The sequence below is a fragment of the Globicephala melas genome, chromosome 20 (assembly GCF_963455315.2).
Source record: "Globicephala melas chromosome 20, mGloMel1.2, whole genome shotgun sequence".
NCBI lineage: Eukaryota > Metazoa > Chordata > Mammalia > Artiodactyla > Delphinidae > Globicephala > Globicephala melas.
This window is the reverse complement of record NC_083333.1, coordinates 18,098,647-18,120,212: the sequence shown is the minus strand read 5'-3', so window position 1 is coordinate 18,120,212 and position 21,566 is coordinate 18,098,647. Positions and strand designations below refer to the sequence as shown.

At 42.7% G+C, this 21,566-nt stretch overlaps 2 protein-coding genes across 16 annotated transcripts in view; one reads left to right on the top strand and one right to left on the bottom strand.

The window, feature by feature from the left end:
* NCOR1 (nuclear receptor corepressor 1) overlaps positions 1-18,569 on the bottom strand; it is a 143,423-nt gene extending 124,854 nt beyond the window's left edge. For 7 of the 14 annotated variants that reach the window (XM_060291094.2, XM_060291086.2, XM_060291090.2 and 4 more), the window contains exon 1: positions 18,177-18,569. The gene's annotated coding sequence lies outside the window, so the exon portion shown is untranslated. Of the gene's footprint in view, positions 1-17,523; positions 17,621-18,176 lie in introns of those variants that run through there. The other 7 variants (XM_060291095.2, XM_060291092.2, XM_060291093.2 and 4 more) reach the window with 4 other exon arrangements.
* Positions 17,756-21,566, top strand: part of PIGL (phosphatidylinositol glycan anchor biosynthesis class L) — a 63,258-nt gene continuing 59,447 nt past the window's right edge. Inside the window, exon 1 of one of the 2 annotated variants that reach the window (XM_070044533.1) lies at positions 17,756-18,896. In XM_070044533.1, the coding sequence (XP_069900634.1) occupies positions 18,659-18,896 (238 nt within the window). In that variant the 5' untranslated portion in view covers positions 17,756-18,658. The remainder of the gene's footprint in view (positions 18,897-21,566) is intronic. The other variant, XM_030861349.3, reaches the window with a different exon arrangement.

Sequence of the window (21,566 nt, the reverse complement as noted above, 5' to 3'; positions counted from 1 at the left end):
GCCACGGAGCAACTAAGCCCGTGCACCGCAACTACTGAGCCTGCGCTCTAGAGCCTGCGAGCCACAACTACTGAAGCCCGTGTGCCACAACTACTGAAGCCCACGCGCCACAACTACTGAAGCCCACATGCCTAGAGCCTGTGCTCTGCAACAAGAGAAGCCACCACAATGAGAAGACTGCGCCCCGCAACAAAGAGTAGCCCCCACTCACTGCAACTAGAGAAAGCCCGCGTGCAGCAGCAAAGACCCAATGCAGAAAAAAGTTAAATGAATAAATAAATTTATTAAAAAATAAATAAAAACAACTGTGCTGCAGTCCAAGTTGACATATTCCATAGTTCACGAATTCTAATACCCACATGTTCATACTTTAAAAACTCTGAAGTCAATATCCATCCCACAATCACTAGCATTTTATGGTTTCATGAGTAGTACTTTTCCTTTAATCTTAGAGGTAAATAACAGTATCTTATAAGCAAAGACATCTTTTTGCTGAAATACAGTATTAGAGAGTTACTGCATCCAGTCGTAGGTTTCTGTCCTAAATCTCTCTCCAGAAAGCTTTTTGTCCCTTTAATTTGTTCCTTGACGCTTAGGATAAGGCAAGAAAATTAAGGACACTGATATTCCCAAAGTGATTTCCAATCTGGGGTCCTTCAAAAGACCAGGTAACGTTTGCAGGACTTTCAAGAAACCTAACAGAAACACATATACAAACAAGGGACAGAGGACACCCTCCTAAGCACAACCCCCAAAAGCATAAACAACAAGATTGTTATCTTTGACAGAGAAAAAATTTTTCTGTAAAACAAAGACACCCTAAAATGGCAAACCACAAACCAGAAGAAGCACAACAGCAAAATTCTGATATACATATGTATCTTACAAATCAATAAGAAAAAATGATCGCAACAGAAATATAAGACATGACAGAAATATGAGATTAACAAAGGAAATAAAATTAATGAAGTCAACTTCAATAATGACAGAAAAGTAAAACAAAGAAACTGGCAAAATATTAAAAAATAATGCTTAGTGTCTGGTGAGGGTTTAGAGAAAAAGGTACTGTTGCACACATTACTGGTGTGTATGTAAAATGGGTACAAATTGCTTTCTAAAGAAGAATGGCAATTTATACAGCATCAGCCTTGAAAATATGCATATCCTCTACCACAGCAAATCCACTTCTAGGAATTCATTTGGTTATCCAATACAGATATATCCAAAAATGAATGCCTGAGGATGTTTCTCAAGGAACTGTCCTAAATATCCAATACACAAGCTTAGAAAATTGTTTTTTAAGAAATTTAGCTAATGAAAAATTTTACTTCGAACATGCCACAAAAAAAAGTTCTTATAAATGAGAACATTTTGTTTTATATAAGTATGATTTGTATATACCACTACTTCTCTATTTTTCATGTGTCTATCACATCTTCACAAGACTTCAAGGCCAAAGGCAGAAATATCATGTACGTATTCAGTTAACATCTACTGAACAGTATATACTGTGTGTCAACAGCTCTAAATGCTGGCATAGAATGAGACCACGATTGGCATCTTATCTTGAGGTGACGTAGACAATAAGTGACCACAAAATACTATGATAAAGTGCTATAAATAAAACAGGATGGGAGAAGGGAAAGGGAGACACGTCTGGCAGGTAGAAAGCCAATCTCAGCTAGGATGACCGTATGCCCCAATTTCCTGAAACAGACCCAATTTACAACTACTATCCCAGTGCAGTTATTAACTATGCTCCATTTCCTTCTCAAAACGGTCCCAGTTTGGGTAATAAATTATATTCTAAGATGACTTTTGAGCCAAAGCCTTGAAAAGACAAGAGCATTCCATGGAGAGAAACTAGAGAAGCCCTAAGGCAAAGCAAGGATGCTGAGGGGGAGTGAGGGAGAGGGTGACTGAGGCCAGGCCTGAGACTAGGTGGGGGAGACTGCATGGGGTTCTGCTGGTGTGTGACCTTATGTTACAAATATTTTCTTTCAGCATTCATAACTTGTTTTGTCTTTCTGAAGACCTTCTCTACCCCAAAATTTTCAAATATTCTTCTACTTTCCCCTTTTACACTTCTTAAAGTTTTTTAATACATTTAGCTCCTTAATCATCTAAATTTTTTTTCTAAAGAATGGTAAGGTAGGGGTCTAGATGTATTTTCTTTACTACTTGATAGTTAATTATCCAAACAAAACTCTTACTAAACATGTCTGCCTTTCCACACCGATCTGAAATGCGAATCATTCTTATTACAACCCAGCAATTTCAGGATATACCCTAGAGAAACTCGCATGTACATACAAAAGGATATTTATTGCAGCAGTGCAACAGGCAAATTTGAAGACAGCTTAAATTCCATATTCATATGATAAAATACTATACAGCAGTTACAATGAATAAATTACAGCTATGTTTCAATACATATAAACCTCAAAAAAAGTAAAGCTTGGTGAAAACAACTTGTAGAATGATACGTATGTTCGAAATACAGAAAACAATACTATATATTATTGACACACGGCTTAAGTTTTCTTTTTTCTTTTTCATCATCTTAAGGGATTTGGGAAGAGCAAAATTCAGTGCACCAACTTGATCCAAATTCCTACCCAGCTAGGCTTAGAAAATAAAATTTTCTAGAGAACTGCCATTCAATCTAACCTTAAAAGAAAACTTAAGAGAAAACAACTTTTTAAATGTTACCATCCTTACTACTACTCACTGCACTGTTCCTGCTGTCCCAGCAGCAGCCAGGGAAGGGGTGAGAAGAGGGCCAACGCCTCCCGGACTGCTTCCTGCCTGCTCCCCCACAAGGCCCAACTAACAGCGCTTTCACAGACCAGGAATCTGAAGCACAGAGAAATTCAATCATTTCTCTATGTCACAAAGTTGTCAGCGGCAAAAATGGGAGAAGCTAGTGTTCTCTGTGATGCTGTGCAGCTTTCTCAGCAGGTAGTGAGCTACTCTGAGGGGCTGAGATGTGCGGTGAGACCACCCATCAAAACCACCAAGGGGCTTCCCTGGTGGGGCAGTGGTTAAGAATCTGCCTGCCAAGGCAGGGGACACAGGTTCGAGCCCTGGTCCAGGAAGATCCCACATGTCGCGGAGCAACTAAGCCCGTGTGCCACAACTACTGAGCCTGCACTCTAGAGCCCAAGAGCCACAACTACTGAAGCCCGCACGCCTAGACCGGTGATCCACAACGAGAAGCCACCACTCATCGCAACTAGAGAAAGCCTGCGCAAAGCAACAGAGACCCAACACAGCCAAAAATAAATAAATAAAATAAATTTTAAAAATAAATAAATAAATGAATAAAAATAAACCATTCCTTCCTACTAATTAAAACAAAACAAACAAAAAAACCACCTGAGCAGCACTCCCTTCCTACACACCTGCACCTGCTAGTGGAAGGGGAAAAGTCAACGTGTGTGTGTGCGGGGCGGGCGGGGGGGGGGAGGCTTTGTTTGTTTTTGTTTCTGGAAATAGATATTATACGTAAGGTTTAAGAGTTTCTCAAAGTACCACAGAATACAGAGGGAAAAATCTCCTTCTCACCCTGTCCCCAGCTTCTACTCAGTTCTCCTCCCAAAAGGCAACCAAAGTTACTAGTTTCTGGAGTATCCTTTAGAAACAGCCTACACACACACACACACACACACACACACACACACTTTGCCCCCTACATAAATGGGAGCAGAGTAGATAATATACTGTTCTATATCTTGCTTTTATTACTTAACATCTTAATAGATCTTGACAATCGTTTTCATGACTCCATAAAGAGCTTCTTCATTCTTTCTATTGCTGTAATGTATTTCACTGTATGAATGTTCACAAATATTTTATACATTGTCCAAGTAATTCTGATCTGCACCCCTAAGAAATGCTTAGGTGATCTGTCTCTGAGCTCTCCTCCCAATTCAGACATCCTAAGTAAATAAAGCTATAAATGGAATGGAGAGGCAAAAGGAAAGATCTTAGCTCAAGGTCATCCAAATTTTTTTCCATCAGTGGCCTACATGATGAGAGATCTATAGAGTACAGTGTTGTTTTATTTTCATTTTCAGCAATGATAGTCCTGATTTCAACACATACATTCAATGTCATTCAAATATAAGTCAAATGATTTGTCCGTGTTTCCCTTTTATCATAACCAATCCTTCATGACGTCCCAGTTTTCTCATGTTATTTTAGTGAAGTTTAATTTGAATCATCTTAAAAATAAATTAAAGTTAGTTACTATCAGCCCACCACAGGTGGTAACAAAACATCAGCAAAACTAGAGATTAGGGCTTCCCTGGTGGCGCAGTGGTTGAGAGTCCGCCTGCTGATGCAGAGGACGCGGGTTCATGCCCCCGTCCGGGAAGATCCCACATGCCGCGGAGCGGCTGCGCCCGTGAGCCATGGCCGCTGAGTCTGCGCGTCCGGAGCCTGTGCTCTGCAACGGGAGAGGCCACAGCAGTGAGAGGCCCGCGTACCGCAAAAAAAAAAAACAAAAAAAACTTACCCACAAGACACAACACAACAGTTCAGACCCTTGTTTAACCAGCTCTCTTTCTTTCCTCAAACATCTTACATGGAAGCCAAATGTATAAAATACACAAAGAAGAAATACTCTGATTCAGGGAGAACGCGGAACCTAAATCTGTCTTTTCAGCCCCCTCCCCATTCCCGTCCTGCCTCGGACCCTCACTCCAGTCCTGGCTCACCAAGACACCTCCACAGAACACTTGACAGTTTGAAAACAACTGAAGTAAAAGAATCGGTTTAAAGTGGAGGCTGAAGGGGAAGGGAAAACCTTAAATGGCAGTTTCCAATTTTAAGTTCAGTTCATAGCTCCAAAACTCATTAACTCACAGTTACATGCTTGACTCATGGACTATAAAAATTCTGTGAAATGTTTAAGAAACCTGGTCAAGATTTTATGTGCAACAACCTCATATCATAAACATATATAATTGTATTCTAGGATGAAAATAATATACTAAAACCAGATGTCATTGTTATAAGTGACGAGCACACATTTTATCAGAATTTTGGAGATAAACTCAGAACTAGCCTCCAACGTTTTGCAAACAGGTAATAAAATACAGTAAAATGAAGTCAGTCTATTTAAATTTCTCTTTGAATCTTCCCATATTAACATAATAAAGACACACATACTCACACACAAATTTACTCAACAGGAAACTTATCTTGCAAAACAATATTTCAAATGCAATCCTAAAAAAAAAAACACCAATAAAACAAAAAAAACAAATCCTTTCTCCCCAGGAACTCCTGGCTTTTGGCCTACAATCTCTGCATAATCAAAATGTACTTGGATAGGTTTTCAAGGTGGCCTAAGCTGTCTTGGAAAAAGAGCTAAAAATATACTTCGCTGTGGAAGGACTACAGACGCCTCTTTAGATGACCAAGAATGACTCCACCAAGGGTCACAACAGAGGTGAAATCCACATTTCACCAAAGCAGGAAAAGGACACAATTCAATTTTCTTTTAAATGACCAAATAATACTTTTCGATACAAAAGTATGGCATACGAGAATGGCCTCTATGACACTGCAGGTGCCAAACACTGGATACTAAACTGAGGCAAATCGGGTCTCATTAATTCTCACAAAGCAGTTCAGCTCTAGTCCAACTCCAAAAGCCCAGGAGACAGGGAGAGGCTAAGGACCACCCCCTGGAATATCCCAACCACCTAAGAGTCTCTGGGTTGGCGAAGGTTTGTAGCCATGTGAGCCTATCTCGGGGTCCAGCCTCCAGGAGAGGATACAGAGGCTAGAACCATCCAAGTGAACTCTGTAATTTGTATGAGATCAGAGTGGTGCTAAACTGGAACAGAATTTCTCCTGTAAAATAATCTAAAGCATTCTTCCCTTTGCGGGGCGGGGAGGAGTTACTCTGGGGGAATGTCATTAACAAGGTGTTTTATTTGTGGCCTCTTTTGACATAATGACATCTCACTTAGAAGACAGATAAAGGGGAGCTAAAGAAAAAAACATTTTAGACTACCCTACCCCCGATAAAGTATGACAATGAAAGGAACACATTAATATGGGCATAATCATTTCATTAATCTAAGAATACAGACATTCAATAAATAATTCTTGAGTGAAAACAACACTACGCTATCCCTACCTAAGGTGAGAAAGGAGAAGTTTCCAAAGACAGCAGCAGCAGGCAGACGGCAGCAGGCAGATGACTGAGAACCCTGTGGCACAGCGGCACTGTACTAACCTAATTCTCTAAATTGAGCAATATTCACTCCAGCTATAAGAATGAATATATTTCAAAGTGAAAATGGACAACTATTGGGACCCCCCCTGGCGGTCCAGTGGTTGGGACTTTGCCTTCCAGTGCGGGGGGTTGCGGGTCTGATCCCTGGTCGGGGAGCTGGGATCCCACATGCCTCGCAGCCAAAAAACCAAAGCATGAAACAGAGGCAATATTGAAACAAATTCAATAAAGACTTAAAAAAAAAAAAAAAAAGGACAACTATTTACCAACCCTCTCCTCCATCAACACAAAGAACAGGGTATTGAGATCAGAAAAATTTTAACTTTGGGCTTCCCTGGTGGCGCAGTGGCTGAGAGTCCACCTGCTGATGCCGGGGACATGGGTTCGTGCCCCGGTCTGGGAAGATCTCACATGCCGCGGAGTGGCTGGGCCCGTGAGCCATGGCCACTGAGCCTGCGTGTCCGGAGCCTGCGCTCCGCAACGCGGAGAGGCCACAACAGTGAGAGGCACGCATACCACAAAAAAAAAAAAGAAAAATTTTAACTTTGGATGCTTGGGATTAATAGACATGACAATACCTAAGGAGAATAACAAAAAGTCACCATTTATTGAGCCTTTGCTACATCCCCAGCAGTGTACTAAGAGCATGGTGTGCACGAGCTCACCTAGAACACTAGTTCCACTATTACCCCTAAGTAAGGCACTGGAGAGGCTAAGTAACTTCTACAAGGTAATTTTTTTAGCTCAGAGCTATCTTAAAGATCATGTTTTGCTGCCTCCCCTGTGACCTGCTAAGAGAGACTGCTAAAGATTAGGAAGCAAAAAAAACAAGGCTAATGAACATACTCTACTTCTAAGGTATATACCAAAATAAAGTAGAAAAAAAGCAACTGACTTAAAAGGTACTGAATTCTATACAATAATAATAATAATAAACAAAACCATCAGAGACCTCTGAGGGCAGGGACCATCTCTTCTTTGCACACACGGCCTCCCCAGCACCTAAGAGTTCTTAGCTCTCAACACACCAATTCCAACAGCAAGTCCTAGCCTTCCTTCCATGCCCCGCCCCCAAGCCTCCCATGCTTCTCCATCTTGACTACCCCCATCCTCATCTCTTGCTGCAAGAAACTCCTAATTGGACTTCCCACTTCAATACTTTCTCCACTCAAAAAGCCAAATGTTTTTTAAACCATAAATCAGAACACATCACTCTTCTGCTCAAGACTCCTCCGGAGCTGCCACGCACTTCAAACAGAAGCTGAACTCCTCACTGTGGCCCAGGGGCTCCCACCCGCCCCCACAACTGCTCAGGAGGCCACAAGGAGCTTCCTTCCAGCTCCCTCACCCAGGGCCAGGTCCTTCCTTGACTCAGGCCTTTGTCCTTTACTCTCTGCCTGGAATGCTCTTCCTGGCTCACCCTTGGGGCCAAGGACTCCTCAAAATTAGGTCTCAGTTCAAATGCCATCTTCTCATAAGGGCCTTTCCCAGCCACCCTCCAGTTACCCTTTTTGTTCTTCTACAGATCAATCATAATCTGAAATGCACTCATTTGTTTTACTTAAACTGGCTTCCCCCACTAGAATATAAACTCCCTGTTTGATTCCCTACTATATTTGTTGGACAAAAGAAACAAGAAATGTGCAGAACTTATTTGAAGTTTGAAAATCTACTGAAGAACATAAAAGTCTGTTTGAAAAAAAGGATAGGAAGTACACAAAGGTGTCAATTTTCCTAAAATTAACCTATGAATTCAATATTGCCAATCACTATTCAGTATTCCCCATAAAAATCTCAGCAAGATTTCTTTTTGAACCTCACAGAATGATTCTAAAGTTCATCCAGAAGAATACATAGACCAGAATTGCCAAAGTCTGAAAAAAAAAAAAAAAGAGTAATGAACAGATGACTAACCCTACTAGTATCAAAATTATACAACAACAGTAATTTAAAGAATATGATAACATATATCAAGAAAACATAACAGATTAGAAACAGTTCCAAACATATTTAGTAAACTGATAGAAGGTGCAAATCTGGTAACTGGGGCAAAGGCTGGATTATTCACCAAATGGTGCTGACACAACTGGTTATTTCAGGGGAAAAAACATACACACCTCTATCCCCCCAAAATATATGTCTACCTCATGTCCTATACTAGAAATGAATTCCAGATGGACCTCAAAAATTAGAAGTTTAAAAAAAGGAAAAGAAAGGAAGGCAAAGCAAAAAAAATAATAATAAAATAAAAAATTAAAATCTAAAGACTTGTTTTAAAAATACAATCAAGGGACTTCCCTGGGGGCACAGTGGTTAAGAATCCGCCTGCCAATGCAAGGGACACGGCTTCGAGCCCTGGTCCAGGAAGATCCCACATGTGGCAGAGCAACTAAGCCCATGCACCACAACTACTGAGCCTGCACTCTTGAGCCTGTGAGCCACAACTACTGAACCCGCGTGCCACAACTACTGAAGCCCATGCGCCTAGAGCTCATGCTCCGCAACAAGAGAAGCCACCGCAATGAAAAGCCAGCACACCACAATGAAGAGTAGCCCCCAATCTCAGAAGCTAGAGAAAGCCTGCACACAGCAACAAAGACCCAACGCAGCCAAAAAAATAAAAAAATAAAAAAAAATAGTCAAGGTATACAATCAAGTCTCTCACTCATGTGCCTCTCAGTTCTCCATCCTACAGCAAGCAACAAGGAATACCAGTTTCTTAGGTTTTGTTTCAGAAATATTCCGATATAAAAGTGAATATGTACACATTATGTTTCCTCTTTAAAACAAGCAGTAGCATACTATACTTAATATTCCTCACTTTGCTTTTTCAGTTTAATAGATGGATGAATATTTTAAATTTTAGACTAAGGAAGGTCTAAGCAGAGCATGAAACTCAGAAGCCATATATAGACCAATAATGAAAACAGCTAACATTTAGAATTTTTACTTACCGTGTGCCAGCCACTATGCTAAATGTTATTTACATTATCTCTATTTCCATTCTACAAATAAGGAAATTAAGGCTTAGAGAGGTTAAGTAATCTGCCCAAGGTCACATAGCCAGCACAGTCCCAGTTGGATATATCTGACTACATAATACTACAAAAGAACAGCTGGGGGGTAGGGGGATGTGCACATACGTAAAAAGTGAATACCCTAATATGTAAACAGCTCTTCAAATCAATCTGAAAAACACCAATCCCATCAAAAAATAACCGAAGAACAGAAGTAGATAATTTCTAAAAGAAATACAACTCCCTTCATTAAAAAATGTTCAGCGTCAGTAGTGACTGATAAAGGCCAGTCAGAATCACTTTTTTTTTAAATTAATTTATTTTTTGGCCGTATTGGGTCTTCGTTGCTGTGCGTGGGCTTTCTCTAGTTGCGGCGATCGGGGGCTACTCTTCGTTGCAGTACGCGGTCTTCTCATTGCGGTGACTTCTCTTGTTGCGGAGCATGGGCTCTAGGCGCTCGGGCTTCAGTAGTTGGGGCTCACGGGCTCCAGAGCACAGGCTCAGTAGTTGTGGCGCAGGGGCTTAGCTGCTCCCCGGCATGTGGGATCTTCCTGGTCCAGGGATCAAACCCGTGTCCCCTGCACTGGCAGGCAGATTCTTAACCACTGTGCCACCAGGGATGTCCCTTTTTCCACTTCTTAAATGGGCAAAATGCTTTTATGTTCAGTATCTAGTACTGGCCAGGGTCTGGGGCATACCCATACACTGTGACAATATCCATCCAGATCTACACTATTCGTATATCTGCAACACTACTTCAGAAATCTATGCTACAGAGCTGGTTGCATAAATATACAAAATAAATACACATACACACACACACACACACACAAATAATTCACTACAGCTTTGTTTTTCTGACAAAACAGTACTGGCTGGAAACTAATTAAACAAATTATAGTGTTTTCTTTTTATAAGTGGAATACTATGTAACTGTTAATGATAGAAGTAGCTCTAAAAATACCAACATGGAACAGCAGTATACACAAGAACAGCATATCATGGTCCCATAATACAGAAAATTACATACACACAGAAAAAAAAAAAAAACCTGAACGAATACACAACACTTAGCAAGTTACATCTAGGAAGTGGTGCTTCAATTTCTTTATATACTTCCATATTGTACTTCCGTAAATAATGTATTACTTATAATAAATAAAAGTAAAGATTTCAAACTAACATACCCCCTTCACTCATTAAAATGGTTTTGTGTAAATAGGGAGTAACTTCCTCCACCCTCCCCTCCTGCTCAGTTGATGCCCTCCCCCTTTGCTCCTCCCATTCTCTCACACTCACACACAAACACACACACACACACTCAGTTAATGGACTACACACTCCCTACTTCTGGTATATTTACACTGTGTATATTTTAGGCTGTAACTCCTAGAAAGCACAAGTTTTGATTTCATTCCAAATACTTAAAAGTTATCATTATTCAAAACTGAATTAAAAGAACTTAATCAAAAGTAATACAAAGTTAAATGTCTTTGAACAGGAGTTCAAAGGCATGATGATTACTACTTAAAACATTTCAAAATTATACAAATCCCTGTGCTGTTGCCAAGGGAAATGAACTGCCGAAAACAGATTACTCTGATGCTAAACTGTGTATGACAACAAAAATGTCAAGAAAAGAGCCTATCAGTTAAATAAAGTATGGGGGAGGGGGGAGGCAATCTGTAACCATAAAGGTTATGGCCCTCCTAACAACTTAGTCAAATTTTCCTAAAAAAATGTAACCTCAATTTATTCTGGTTTAATTTCAGTTTATGTGTAACGAAGAAAAAAAAACAGAAAAACACTCCAAACTTTATTCCTCAAGTAGAAACTGCCGGCGGGGGGCGGGGATCAAAATAATTTGGTAATCTTAACTTTTCTCTTCCTTTGTTCTTGATTAATCTACTCAAAAATTTAATTTTTGATATAAAACTAATCAAGTACTATTCTTTCAAAGGGATCCCTCCAAAGGGATTTTATAATAATCCTATAAACCAACTATTCCTAATTCACATTTTTTCCCTAGCACTGAACTCCAAAGTTCCCTGCATATATAAATTAACACATTTTTGTTCTAATATTACCTGAAATACAAATAATCTGAGATGAACTGATTCTGTGCTTACTTTCTCTTTCTCCCAAAAATCCCAGTAAACTGAGAGAAATACTTTTTTAAAGAAATGCTTTAATAATTCACTGATAACAAGGCTTCCCTGGTGGCACAGTGGTTGAGAGTCCGCCTGCCGATGCAGGGGACACGGGTTCGTGCCCCCGTCCGGGAAGATCCCACATGCTGCAGAGCGGCTGGGCCCGTGATCCATGGCCGCTGAGCCTGCGCGTCTGGAGCCTGTGCTCCTCAACGGGAGAGGCCACAACAGTGAGAGGCCCTTGTACTGCAAAAAACAAAACAAATCAAAAACAAACAAACAAAAATAATAATTCACTGATAAAAGACATTTTATCTCACTGACACTGGTGAATTTCTACCTGTTTTTTTATTTCCAAAAACTACTCACCATCAAGTTCCCACAAGTGTATCCGTCGGCTTCCACAGCTGCACCAAGCAGCTGGGCTGCTTTTTATGCATTCAACAAATTTCTACTACACCATTCCTGGGGACAGAGTGTTATTCTGGGAGTGGGGGCAGGGGAAGGATCAAAAAATAACTGAGACACAGATATGCCCACAATGGGCTTATGGTCTAGTGGGGACTAAACGGGCATGCACATAAATAACTATGACGTTATAGCAGAGGCGTAAGTGAGGCATTAAGAATTTCCAGACCATAAAACACTTTTCTTCAGAGAAGAGGGAGGAGGAGGGAGACTGACTTCCTGGATGAAGTGATATGTGCTCAAAACCCCTCAAAAAATAGGCAGTATGTAGGTGCGGTAGAGTTTGGAAAAGTAAGGTAGGGAAATAGCATTCCAGAAAAGAGCACAGAATGGGGAAAAAACAACCCTTCTTAATGCAACACAAAAGAGGCATATTATTTAATAGCCCAAGTGGAATAAAAAAACATGCTATGGGACTTCCCTGGTGGCACAGTGGTAAAGAATCATCCTGTCAATGCAGGGGACATGGTTTCGAGCCCTGGTCCAGGAAGATCCCACGTTCCGCAGAGCAGCTAAGCCCGTGCGCCACAACTACTGAGCATGCGCCCTAGAGCCCGCGAGCCACAACTACTGAGCCTGTGTGCCACAACTACTGAGCCCACAAGCCTAGAGCCCGTGCTCTGCAACAAGAGAAGCCACCGCAATGAGAAGCCCGCGCACCGCAATGAAGAGTAGCCCCCGCGCGCGGCAACTAGAGAAAGCCCATGCGCAGCAACGAAGACCCAACGCAGCCAAATATAAATAAAAAAATAAATAAAATTTATTAAAAAAACACACATGCCATGCTTCGGTATTCATGTGAGGACATTAGTTTAAAAAGAATACTACGCCTTTTCCTTTAAAACAAATTTTATGGCATGAGTACCTATTGAAAACTAACATTCTATATGAGCTTTTCAACACGGCATTAAAAAGATAGTTCATGTTTACGCTATTTATCTAAGCTTTCATATAACAATCGAAGTTTCTCACACTTAAAAAAAAAAAGTCCAGAAGTTTGAGAGTAAGTGAAGCAAGCAATAACTAATATATAAAATAATTTAACCTATCTATTTGTATCTCAGAGGTACCTAACCATTGGCATAATAAAATTTCCATCACTGTAACACTTAAATTCCATGAAACATCAGTAGGTCCAGATAACCTTAAAGACATTTCTGTTTAAGAAGACAGAAGGTACTGTCATTTCATTTTTAATCATCATAGCAGATTAAAAATGAAACATAATTCCCGGTGATCATGTTACTAATGTAGATCAATACCAAGTTTTTTCAAGCTACATTTTCACTGCAGAAATGTAAAGTTAGGGGCAGTACCTAAATTCAATATCTAAGCTGAGTGACTGAGCACTCATTTCCCACCCACCCCAATTTTTGTTTTAAGTAGTAGTCAATCATCACATTGACTCATCCCATGGATGATATGGTGTCCCAGAAGGAGCTACCCTGGAAGGCAGAAGACTGGATTCTGCTACTGGCCAACAGTAACAATTTAGGCCAGACCCCTTCAATTCAATGACCCTCAGTTTATTCACCAGTAAAACAAGTAAGACTAGATAATCTACATGACTCTACATTCTGTAACTCTATAAATTATGAGCATTTTATTTTAACCAATTTAGATTTGTCTTTGAGATTATTAAATAAAAGTAACAGCAGCACACATGGAAGAATCAAACTGAAGAGCTCCCCAGGAACATTCTTATGTCTTTGTATAGTCTCATTTTCACATGCAAAGAGGAGCGCCCCCCCCCCAAAAAAAATATGTATCTGAAAACAATCCAAGTAATATCCAAGTAATATTTTTACCACACAAGCTTACAAGCTTCTGGGGTAGAAAAAAAATGGTAGAACAGTAAAAATGTTCATGGAAAACCACCACCACAATAATACCAAAATAAAAAACAGATGCTCTACATACAGTTATCGCTACATGACAGAAGCTTTCATAGCTTTTCAATACTCCTAAGGAGTCCTGATAGAAAATCAATGTTTTCTTTTTTTTTTTTTAGGGGTATCTAACACAAGATTTGATACTCTTTATTAAATTGCTATTTATTAAGATAGAATTCTCAAACTTTTTTGAGCAGCAATACTGGCATGGCTTCAAACCAGGTGCACTGAGAAACTCAAAGAAATGTGAGACCTTTGCTCTTCAGAGATCCTCACAATTTAGTTGGGGGAAAATAGGCCATAAATACCAGGGAAATTAAACAGCCATAAAATAAAAATACTAAATCAATAAGACAATTAAAGGGACAGGGCAGCATGACAGGAGACGCCAAGTCACCCCGAGCTGGACTGATCAGGAGAAGAAGCTGGGCTTAAAGTCAGAGGAGGCTGTAATGGGCAGCTCTAGACCTGACTGTCAAGGAGTATGAGGCTGTGGGGATGCATGGCTCCTAGGAGGAAACATAGTAATAATATTCTATCTAAATGTACTTTTGCAACATTAAACCTGAAAAGGACAAAGTATCAATCTACAGACTGAGTTCTTTGTGCATGTAACTGATCTGGTCAACTTTATACTTTTATAGAATTTAGTAACATGCTGTAAACATAAGGCATGCCACACTGGTTGAACAAGTGAATGAACTACACACCAACAGATAAGTCCAGACATAATAAACCCTGACAACCTTTGTACCATACTCCAGTAAAATCCAGTCTCTGAAGTAAATGAACACAAGGAAGTAACTAAGTATTTGAGATCTCTACCATTCTCAGGCATCAGTTAAGAATTTGAAATTGCAATTAAGACAGGTCACAAAAAAAAAAAAAAAGAGACAGGTCACAAAATACATTTAAAACTGAACAACAAAACAAACACAAAAAACCTGAGAAACAAATAGCCTGACATTTACCTACATCAATCCCTGGCATATTGAAAGGCCTCTGCTTTTCTCCTGCAGATAACAATGGCAAGACAATCTCCCACTTCACAAAATTTACAAAAAAAAAAAAAAAAAAAAGCTTAAAAATAGCTTGATTAATACAAATATGCTTGGCCTTGGGACAAATTTTACTCAAATTCAAAGAAAGTTAATTTTGAGCATTCTGTGTTTTAAAAAATTATGTGGGCAGGGCAAATTCTTAAGTTTTACTACATGATTAAATCCAACAAGACACCCAGTTAAAAATATTTATTCCTGGGCTTCCCTGGTGGCATGATGGTTAAAAATCTGCCTGCCAACGCAGGCGACACGGGTTCGAGCCCTGATCCAGGAAGATCCCACATGCCGCGGAGCAACTAAGCCCGTGCGCCACAACTACTGAGCCTGCGCTCTAGAGCCCGCAAGCCACAGCTACTGAGCCTGTGAGCCACAACTACTGAAGCCCGTGCGCCTAGAGCCCGTGCTCCACAACAAGAGAAGCCACCACCATGAGAAGCCCGCTCACCGCAACGAAGAGTAGCCCCCGCGGCCTTCCCTGGCGGCGCAGTGGTTGAGCGTCCGCCTGCCGATGCAGGGGACACGGGTTCGTGCCCCGGTCAAGGAAGATCCCACATGCCGCGGAACGGCTGGGCCCGTGAGCCATGGCCGCTGAGCCTGCGCGTACCGCAACGAAAAAAAAAGAAAAAATAGTAGCCCTGGCTCGCCGCAGCTAAGGAAAGCCCGGCGCGCAGCAACAAAGACCCAATCAATGCAGCCAAAAATAAATAAATAAATAAATTTATTTTTAAAAAAATTTATTCCTCATAGATCATGGAGAAAATCACACCTATATAAATATGTCACAGCAGGTTAGCAGATGTATTTGGTAAGCTGTAATGTGAACACATTTCCCTAATTAGAATACAATGTTTATTCGTTAATAAACATTTGCAGTGTCAATATCCTAGGCAGTGCCTTCAAGATAAAGTCAGAGAAGTGCCCATTCTGCTCCTCAATAGGAGATAAAACAGGTACGTACCTAAATACAAGGTAGAAAGTGTAAATGCCATGAGAGGAGATGTGTAGTTAAAGCATTTCAGGAGAGAAGAGGGAGCTGTTACTCTGGCACAGAAATATAACCTTTACGATCTCTGTAAAGCAATTTCATAACAGCTCTTTTAGGCTCACAACAGCAACTTAGGAGAGATGTTTTCCTGCTATCATAGATGAGGAAACAAGCAGAAAAAGACTGATCATGTTCCAAAATGACAGTTAAAGGAGGAATCAGGACTCTTTGTATTGTATTTTCTCTGGGGTAGGAGTCCAACATATGGCAAGCCTTTTGTAAAAGGAAAGAGTATTTTGGTACTGCAAGCAATCACACCCTTATGTATGTGTGTGCATATTATTTATATACATGTGTGTGTTAACCTTGATTTCCATTAACAGGTGTGCTTAAAGCAAGGCAAAGCAACTGTGTACTATAAATATTAAAATAAATAAACCTCCACTGGATTTTAACAGAATGAGAAAATAAAGACAATGTTTCTTTCTGCAACAACTTGCTTATTTCTTCTGTAATCTTCACTCATGTCTAAATAATATTCTAAAATTGGTCTGCTCCTGAGGTCGGGCAAGTTAGTTCTGCCAATAAATATCTTTACGAAAGGATACATCAAAACATTTTCAAAAACTATTAAAAATTAAATAATGCCATCAACTCTTCAGTTATCCAAGAGAAAGTCACATGTGACCTATCAGCAGCAGTTATTGATCACGACATGTTGAACGAATGAATGAATATTTGTAGGCATTTTAAAATCCCAGGCCTGTTGCTCTTTATGCAACGTTCCGCCTCGAGTCACCGCCTCACCAAGGTGCACGCAAGGAATGTAAATTTCAGTACAATTAGGATATACTTAGGGAAGCAAATCTGATGCAGGTGAAAACACTAATCCCGCAGATTAGAATCACCCACACCTCTGCTCTCCAAGGGAAACTCTGGAGAAGCGGCACTGTAGCATTCAACATCGGTAAAAGAAAACTGACACTCTGAGCAAACACTTTTCACAAATATCACCTATTCCCACCCACACCTTTAATACACGACTATACCTAATCCGGCTAATTCGAAGAATTCAGTCTCCTCGCCACTAAGACTGACTTCTCAGTTACAGTTTCTCGAATCGCTCCTCCCCCCAAAAGAGAATTCACATTAAACAGCAACGATAAAAGGCAGAAGGTACCGGGTTCCGATCTCCACCGTCTCCCCCGCCCTCCCTTCGCCATTACACCCCAAGTGGTTCGGTCGCAAAGGTGAACTAGTTTGCTCTTCAGGCACTTGTCCACCGCTGTCACCCGCCCTGACCCCTTGCACACTCCCGGGCAGCCACCAACTCCGCCCCGGAGGGAGAGCAGGCCGCCACCTGCACCGGCCCCACCCGCGGCCCCGGCCCGCGCCCGCCTCGGGCCCCGCAGCCCGCTCCCCGCAGGACACCCTGGGCGCCCCGGCCCGGCCGCAACCCATTCTTCCTCCAAACTCCATAAGCCTCCCCCGCTCGCCCGGCCCCGCTCCCCGCCGCGCCCGGCTCGCCCCGGCCGCCGAGGGCAAGAGGCCGGCGGCTGGGCGGGTCCCGAGCCGCCGGGCCCGCGACGCCCCTCGCCGGCCGGAAAGCCTCCCCCGCGGCTGGTGCCCCGGAGCCCTCGGCGGCCCCGGGCTAGCGGGGGCCCGGAGGCCGGACTGCGGGCGCCGGGCCTACTCACCGGGAGCGGACGAAGCGCGGCGGCCGACGCGGCCCCGGGCCTGAGGGGCAGGACGCGGCCTCGCGCGCGGCCCTGCCCGGGCCCTGGTCGGCGCGGCGAGCCGGGCGCTCACTCCAGCCGCCGCCGCCGCCGCCGCTGCTGCTTCGCCACCTCGGCCGCCATTTTGATTCAACCCCTCTCCTCCGCCCCCCCACCCCCCGGCCCGGCGACCGCGGCTGAGGCTGCTCCGGCTCCTCCTCCTTCCGGAGGCTGGGAGGCCGACTCCCTCCGCTGGCCGAGCTTCCCGGGCCCCTGGCGTACCCCCTTGGCCCGGCGGCGGACCCAGGGTGCTGCCGTCGCGCCCGGGACTCCCCGCGGGCGTGAGAAAGGGAAGGACGCGAGGCCGCGGGCGTGAGAAAGGGAAGGACGCGAGGCCGCGGCCCGGGCCTGAGAGCCCGGGCTGAGGGCGGGAGGGAAGCGGGGGCCCGGGGGGTGCGCGCGGCCACCCGCGCAGCTGCTTCCCGGGCTCAGGCTGCGTTCGCAGCGGGCCTGCCAGAAAGGCCGCGCGAGGCCGACCCGCCCGTGATGCCGGCCCTCCCTCCGGCCCCTCCTAGGAGCCCGGGCCCCCGCGCCCGCCAAGTGCGCTCTCGGCCTCACGCTCCCAGGGAACTGACCGGACGGGCCTCGCCACCGCATACTTTTCCTTTAGAGAAGGCGCCACTCCACATCCCGGAATTAGGGAGGAGAAACAAAGTCGGTGTTCACCCGGATAATTACGAGAAAGTCCAGGTTTTAAGAAATGAGTGAGAAAATGGTGACGTAAAAACAGGAGGAACTCGCACTGAAGATGCTGGAGGTTCTTTTCAGACGCTTCCCCTTAAGTACTGTGTGGACGGCAAGGGGGTTGGCTCAGCCCTGAAACGGAGCGTGCACGAGAGCTCGTAAAGGCCGCTTAAAGTAGCGGCAGCCCGTGAAGAGGGGCTGGGAGGCGTCCGTGTCAGAGCACACAGCCCGACGCTTAAAGCCTCCGGCCGTTGGAGCAGGGCAACCGGACGGATTTCCACGCGGAACGCGGTTTCCGCGAGCGCCGGTCTCCCGCCGGAGCCGGCCCGGCGGCCGCCTCCCCTCCTGCGCAGGCGCAGTGCCTTATCAGGGCATGGAGGTGGTGGGTCTGCTGCTGTGTGTGGCGGCGGCGGTCCTGACATGGGGCTTCCTCTGGGTTTGGGACTCCTGGGAGCGAATGAAGTGTCCGGAGCAAGGTGGCCTGCCGGGAGGCGGAAGCCGGACTCTGTTGGTGACCGCGCACCCCGACGATGAAGCCATGTTCTTTGCTCCCACCGTTCTAGGCTTGGTCCGCATGCGGCACCAGGTGTCCCTGCTCTGCTTCTCCGCAGGTAGGAAGCTGTAGGCGGGGCGCGGGGAGCCGGGGCTGGGAAGGCATTTAGGCGCCAACCTGTCTCACTTGACTTCTTCCCGGAGGGGTCTCTGTCGGAGGGAACCAGGTGAATACACTGGAGGTCCTTTATCCGGGCGCTTCACCGAGAATCTGTGGCCCCAGCCTGAGGGCTGTAGGGCCGGCTTCCCAGGTGCGTTGGGAGGCGTGGGCAGCGTGCGAGCTCCGCTCTCCGCTAGCAGGATCCGGGAGCTCACATTTGCTTCCATTCAGTACCTACATCCGCGTTGGGAACTGCGACTGTGATCAGTATCCTGTGGAACCTTTTCGTTTCTAGGAGGGCCAAGAATAACGACCAAACAGAATGTGGGCTGTGTCATTCCTGATCAACCCTTCAGTCCACTTTGTGCTAGAAAGATGCATGTATCAAATTGAAGAGAGAGTTCATTAGACTAGAAAATAATCTTATAGGTCATTTTAGAGTTCAACTCCACCCAGCTTTCACTGGGGCCTTTCAAAGAATTAAGTCCTTCTTTACCATACAGAAAAGAAGGAATGAGAAAACAAATTGACCATGATACTGGGTTATGGTGGTAATTGCACAGCTGTATAAATGGAATAATTGAAGTGTACATATATAATGGGTGAATTTTATGGTATGTAAAAATCATACCTCAATAAAGCTGTTTTTAACAAATGCCCAGTGACCTCTTTTCCCATTTGGTTGTTTCGTACCCGATCTTTTTCTATACAGATTTTTCTCAGTAAGCACATTTTATAAGACTATATTTTTCACCGAATATTACCTTTTCATTAATTTCTCAAATATTTATTAAAGATTTTTGTGCACTGCTTACTATTAAAATGGCCAAAATCCGGAACACTGACAACACCAAATGCTGGTGAGGATGTGGCACCAAGGTACTCTCATTCATTGTTGGTGGGAACGCAAAGCGGTTCAGCCACTTTGTAAGGCAGTTAGTTTGGTAGTCTCTTACAAACCTAAACATACTCTTACCAAACCATCCAGCAGTAGCCCTCCTTGGTATTTACCCAGAGGAACTGAAAACATGTTCACACAAAAACCTGCACACAGATGTTTACAGAAGCTTTATTCATAATTGACAAAACTTGGAAGCAACCAAGATGTCCTTCAGTAGGTGAGTGGATAAATAAACTGTGGTCCATCCAGACAATGGAATATTAGAGGCAAAAAGAAATGAGCTATCAAGCCATGAAAAGGAAGAATTTTAAATGCGTATTACTAAGTGATAGAAGCCAATCTGAAAAGGCTTTGTACTGTGTGATTCCAACTATGTGACAATCTGGAAAAGGCAAAACTATGGAGACAGTAAAAAGATCAGTGGGGATCAGGGGTTGGGATGAGAGGAAGGATGTATAGACAGAGCAGAGAGGATTCTTAGGGCAGTGAAAATACTCTGTATGGTATAATATAATGGTGGGTGCATGTCATTATACAGTTGTCCAAACCCATAGAATGTACAAGACCAGGAGTGAACCCTAATGTAAACCATGGACTTGGGGTGATTATTATGTGTCCGTGTAGGTTCATCGATTGTAACAAGTGTACCAACTGGTGGGAGATGCTGATAATGGGGGAGGCTGTACATGTGTGAGGGCAGGGAGTATATGGAAACTCTCTGTACCTTACCCTCAATTTTGCTGTGAACCTAAAACTGCTCTTTTAAAAAAAGTCTTCATAAAAAAAGTTTTTAATTAAGAAAAAGTCTATCTGCCAGGACTTATTCTCTGCCCTAGGAATAAAACTGAAAACAAGCTAGGTGAGGACCATGTCCTTCTGAAACTTATATTTTAAATATTTACCTATGTTTATAAGAACTAGATATATAGGCTTTTAAATGGTTTCATACAGATAAACCTTAATTTAGTTAGTCATCCCTTATTATACATATATTTAGGGTTTTTTCCCCCCCAGGTTATCTCTATTACAAATAATCTCTTTATGTATAATATTTCTTGATTTGACTAACATTTTTTTCCTTCAAAATCTTTTGTTACCAGTAAGATTAAACCATTTTTCATAAATATTGAGAATTTCAATCTAAGCACTTTTCTTCTCAGTTTGTGCTATTAAGGATATTAACTGCAAATATATGCAAGTAATGGCCTCATTTTTTGTTTGCTTTTAATTTTATTTATGTTTCATATTACAACTATGGGAATCAAATTATAAGCAAAATTTGTTACAAGATGCCTGGATTTTATTTACAAAGTATTATAGGTACACAGGATTCTTTAATAAATTTCTCCTTATTTTTTAGTAGGTTGGGGCCAGAAATCAAAATTTTTTTAAGTAAAAAATATAACACTACGCCCTTGACACATACTAAAACTCAGTATCTTCATTGTTGTCTTTCATTATTTCCTCTGAATCCAACTTTCTGTTTAAATTGTTTTCTCTTGTAATTTTTTAAATTACTTTTAAAATACCCAACTCATTTAAAAAATGTACGGACTAAACATTACCCACCTTCCTGATTTATTCTAACCTGAAAAACAGGAAGTTAATTACATGATATAACACAATGAAAGCTGTAATTGACAGAGAAAAGACTGTGGACTCAAAATGGGGAAAAGCATCAATTGGATTAAGGAAACTTCTCCAAAGAGCTTTTCTTTTGAGCTAGTC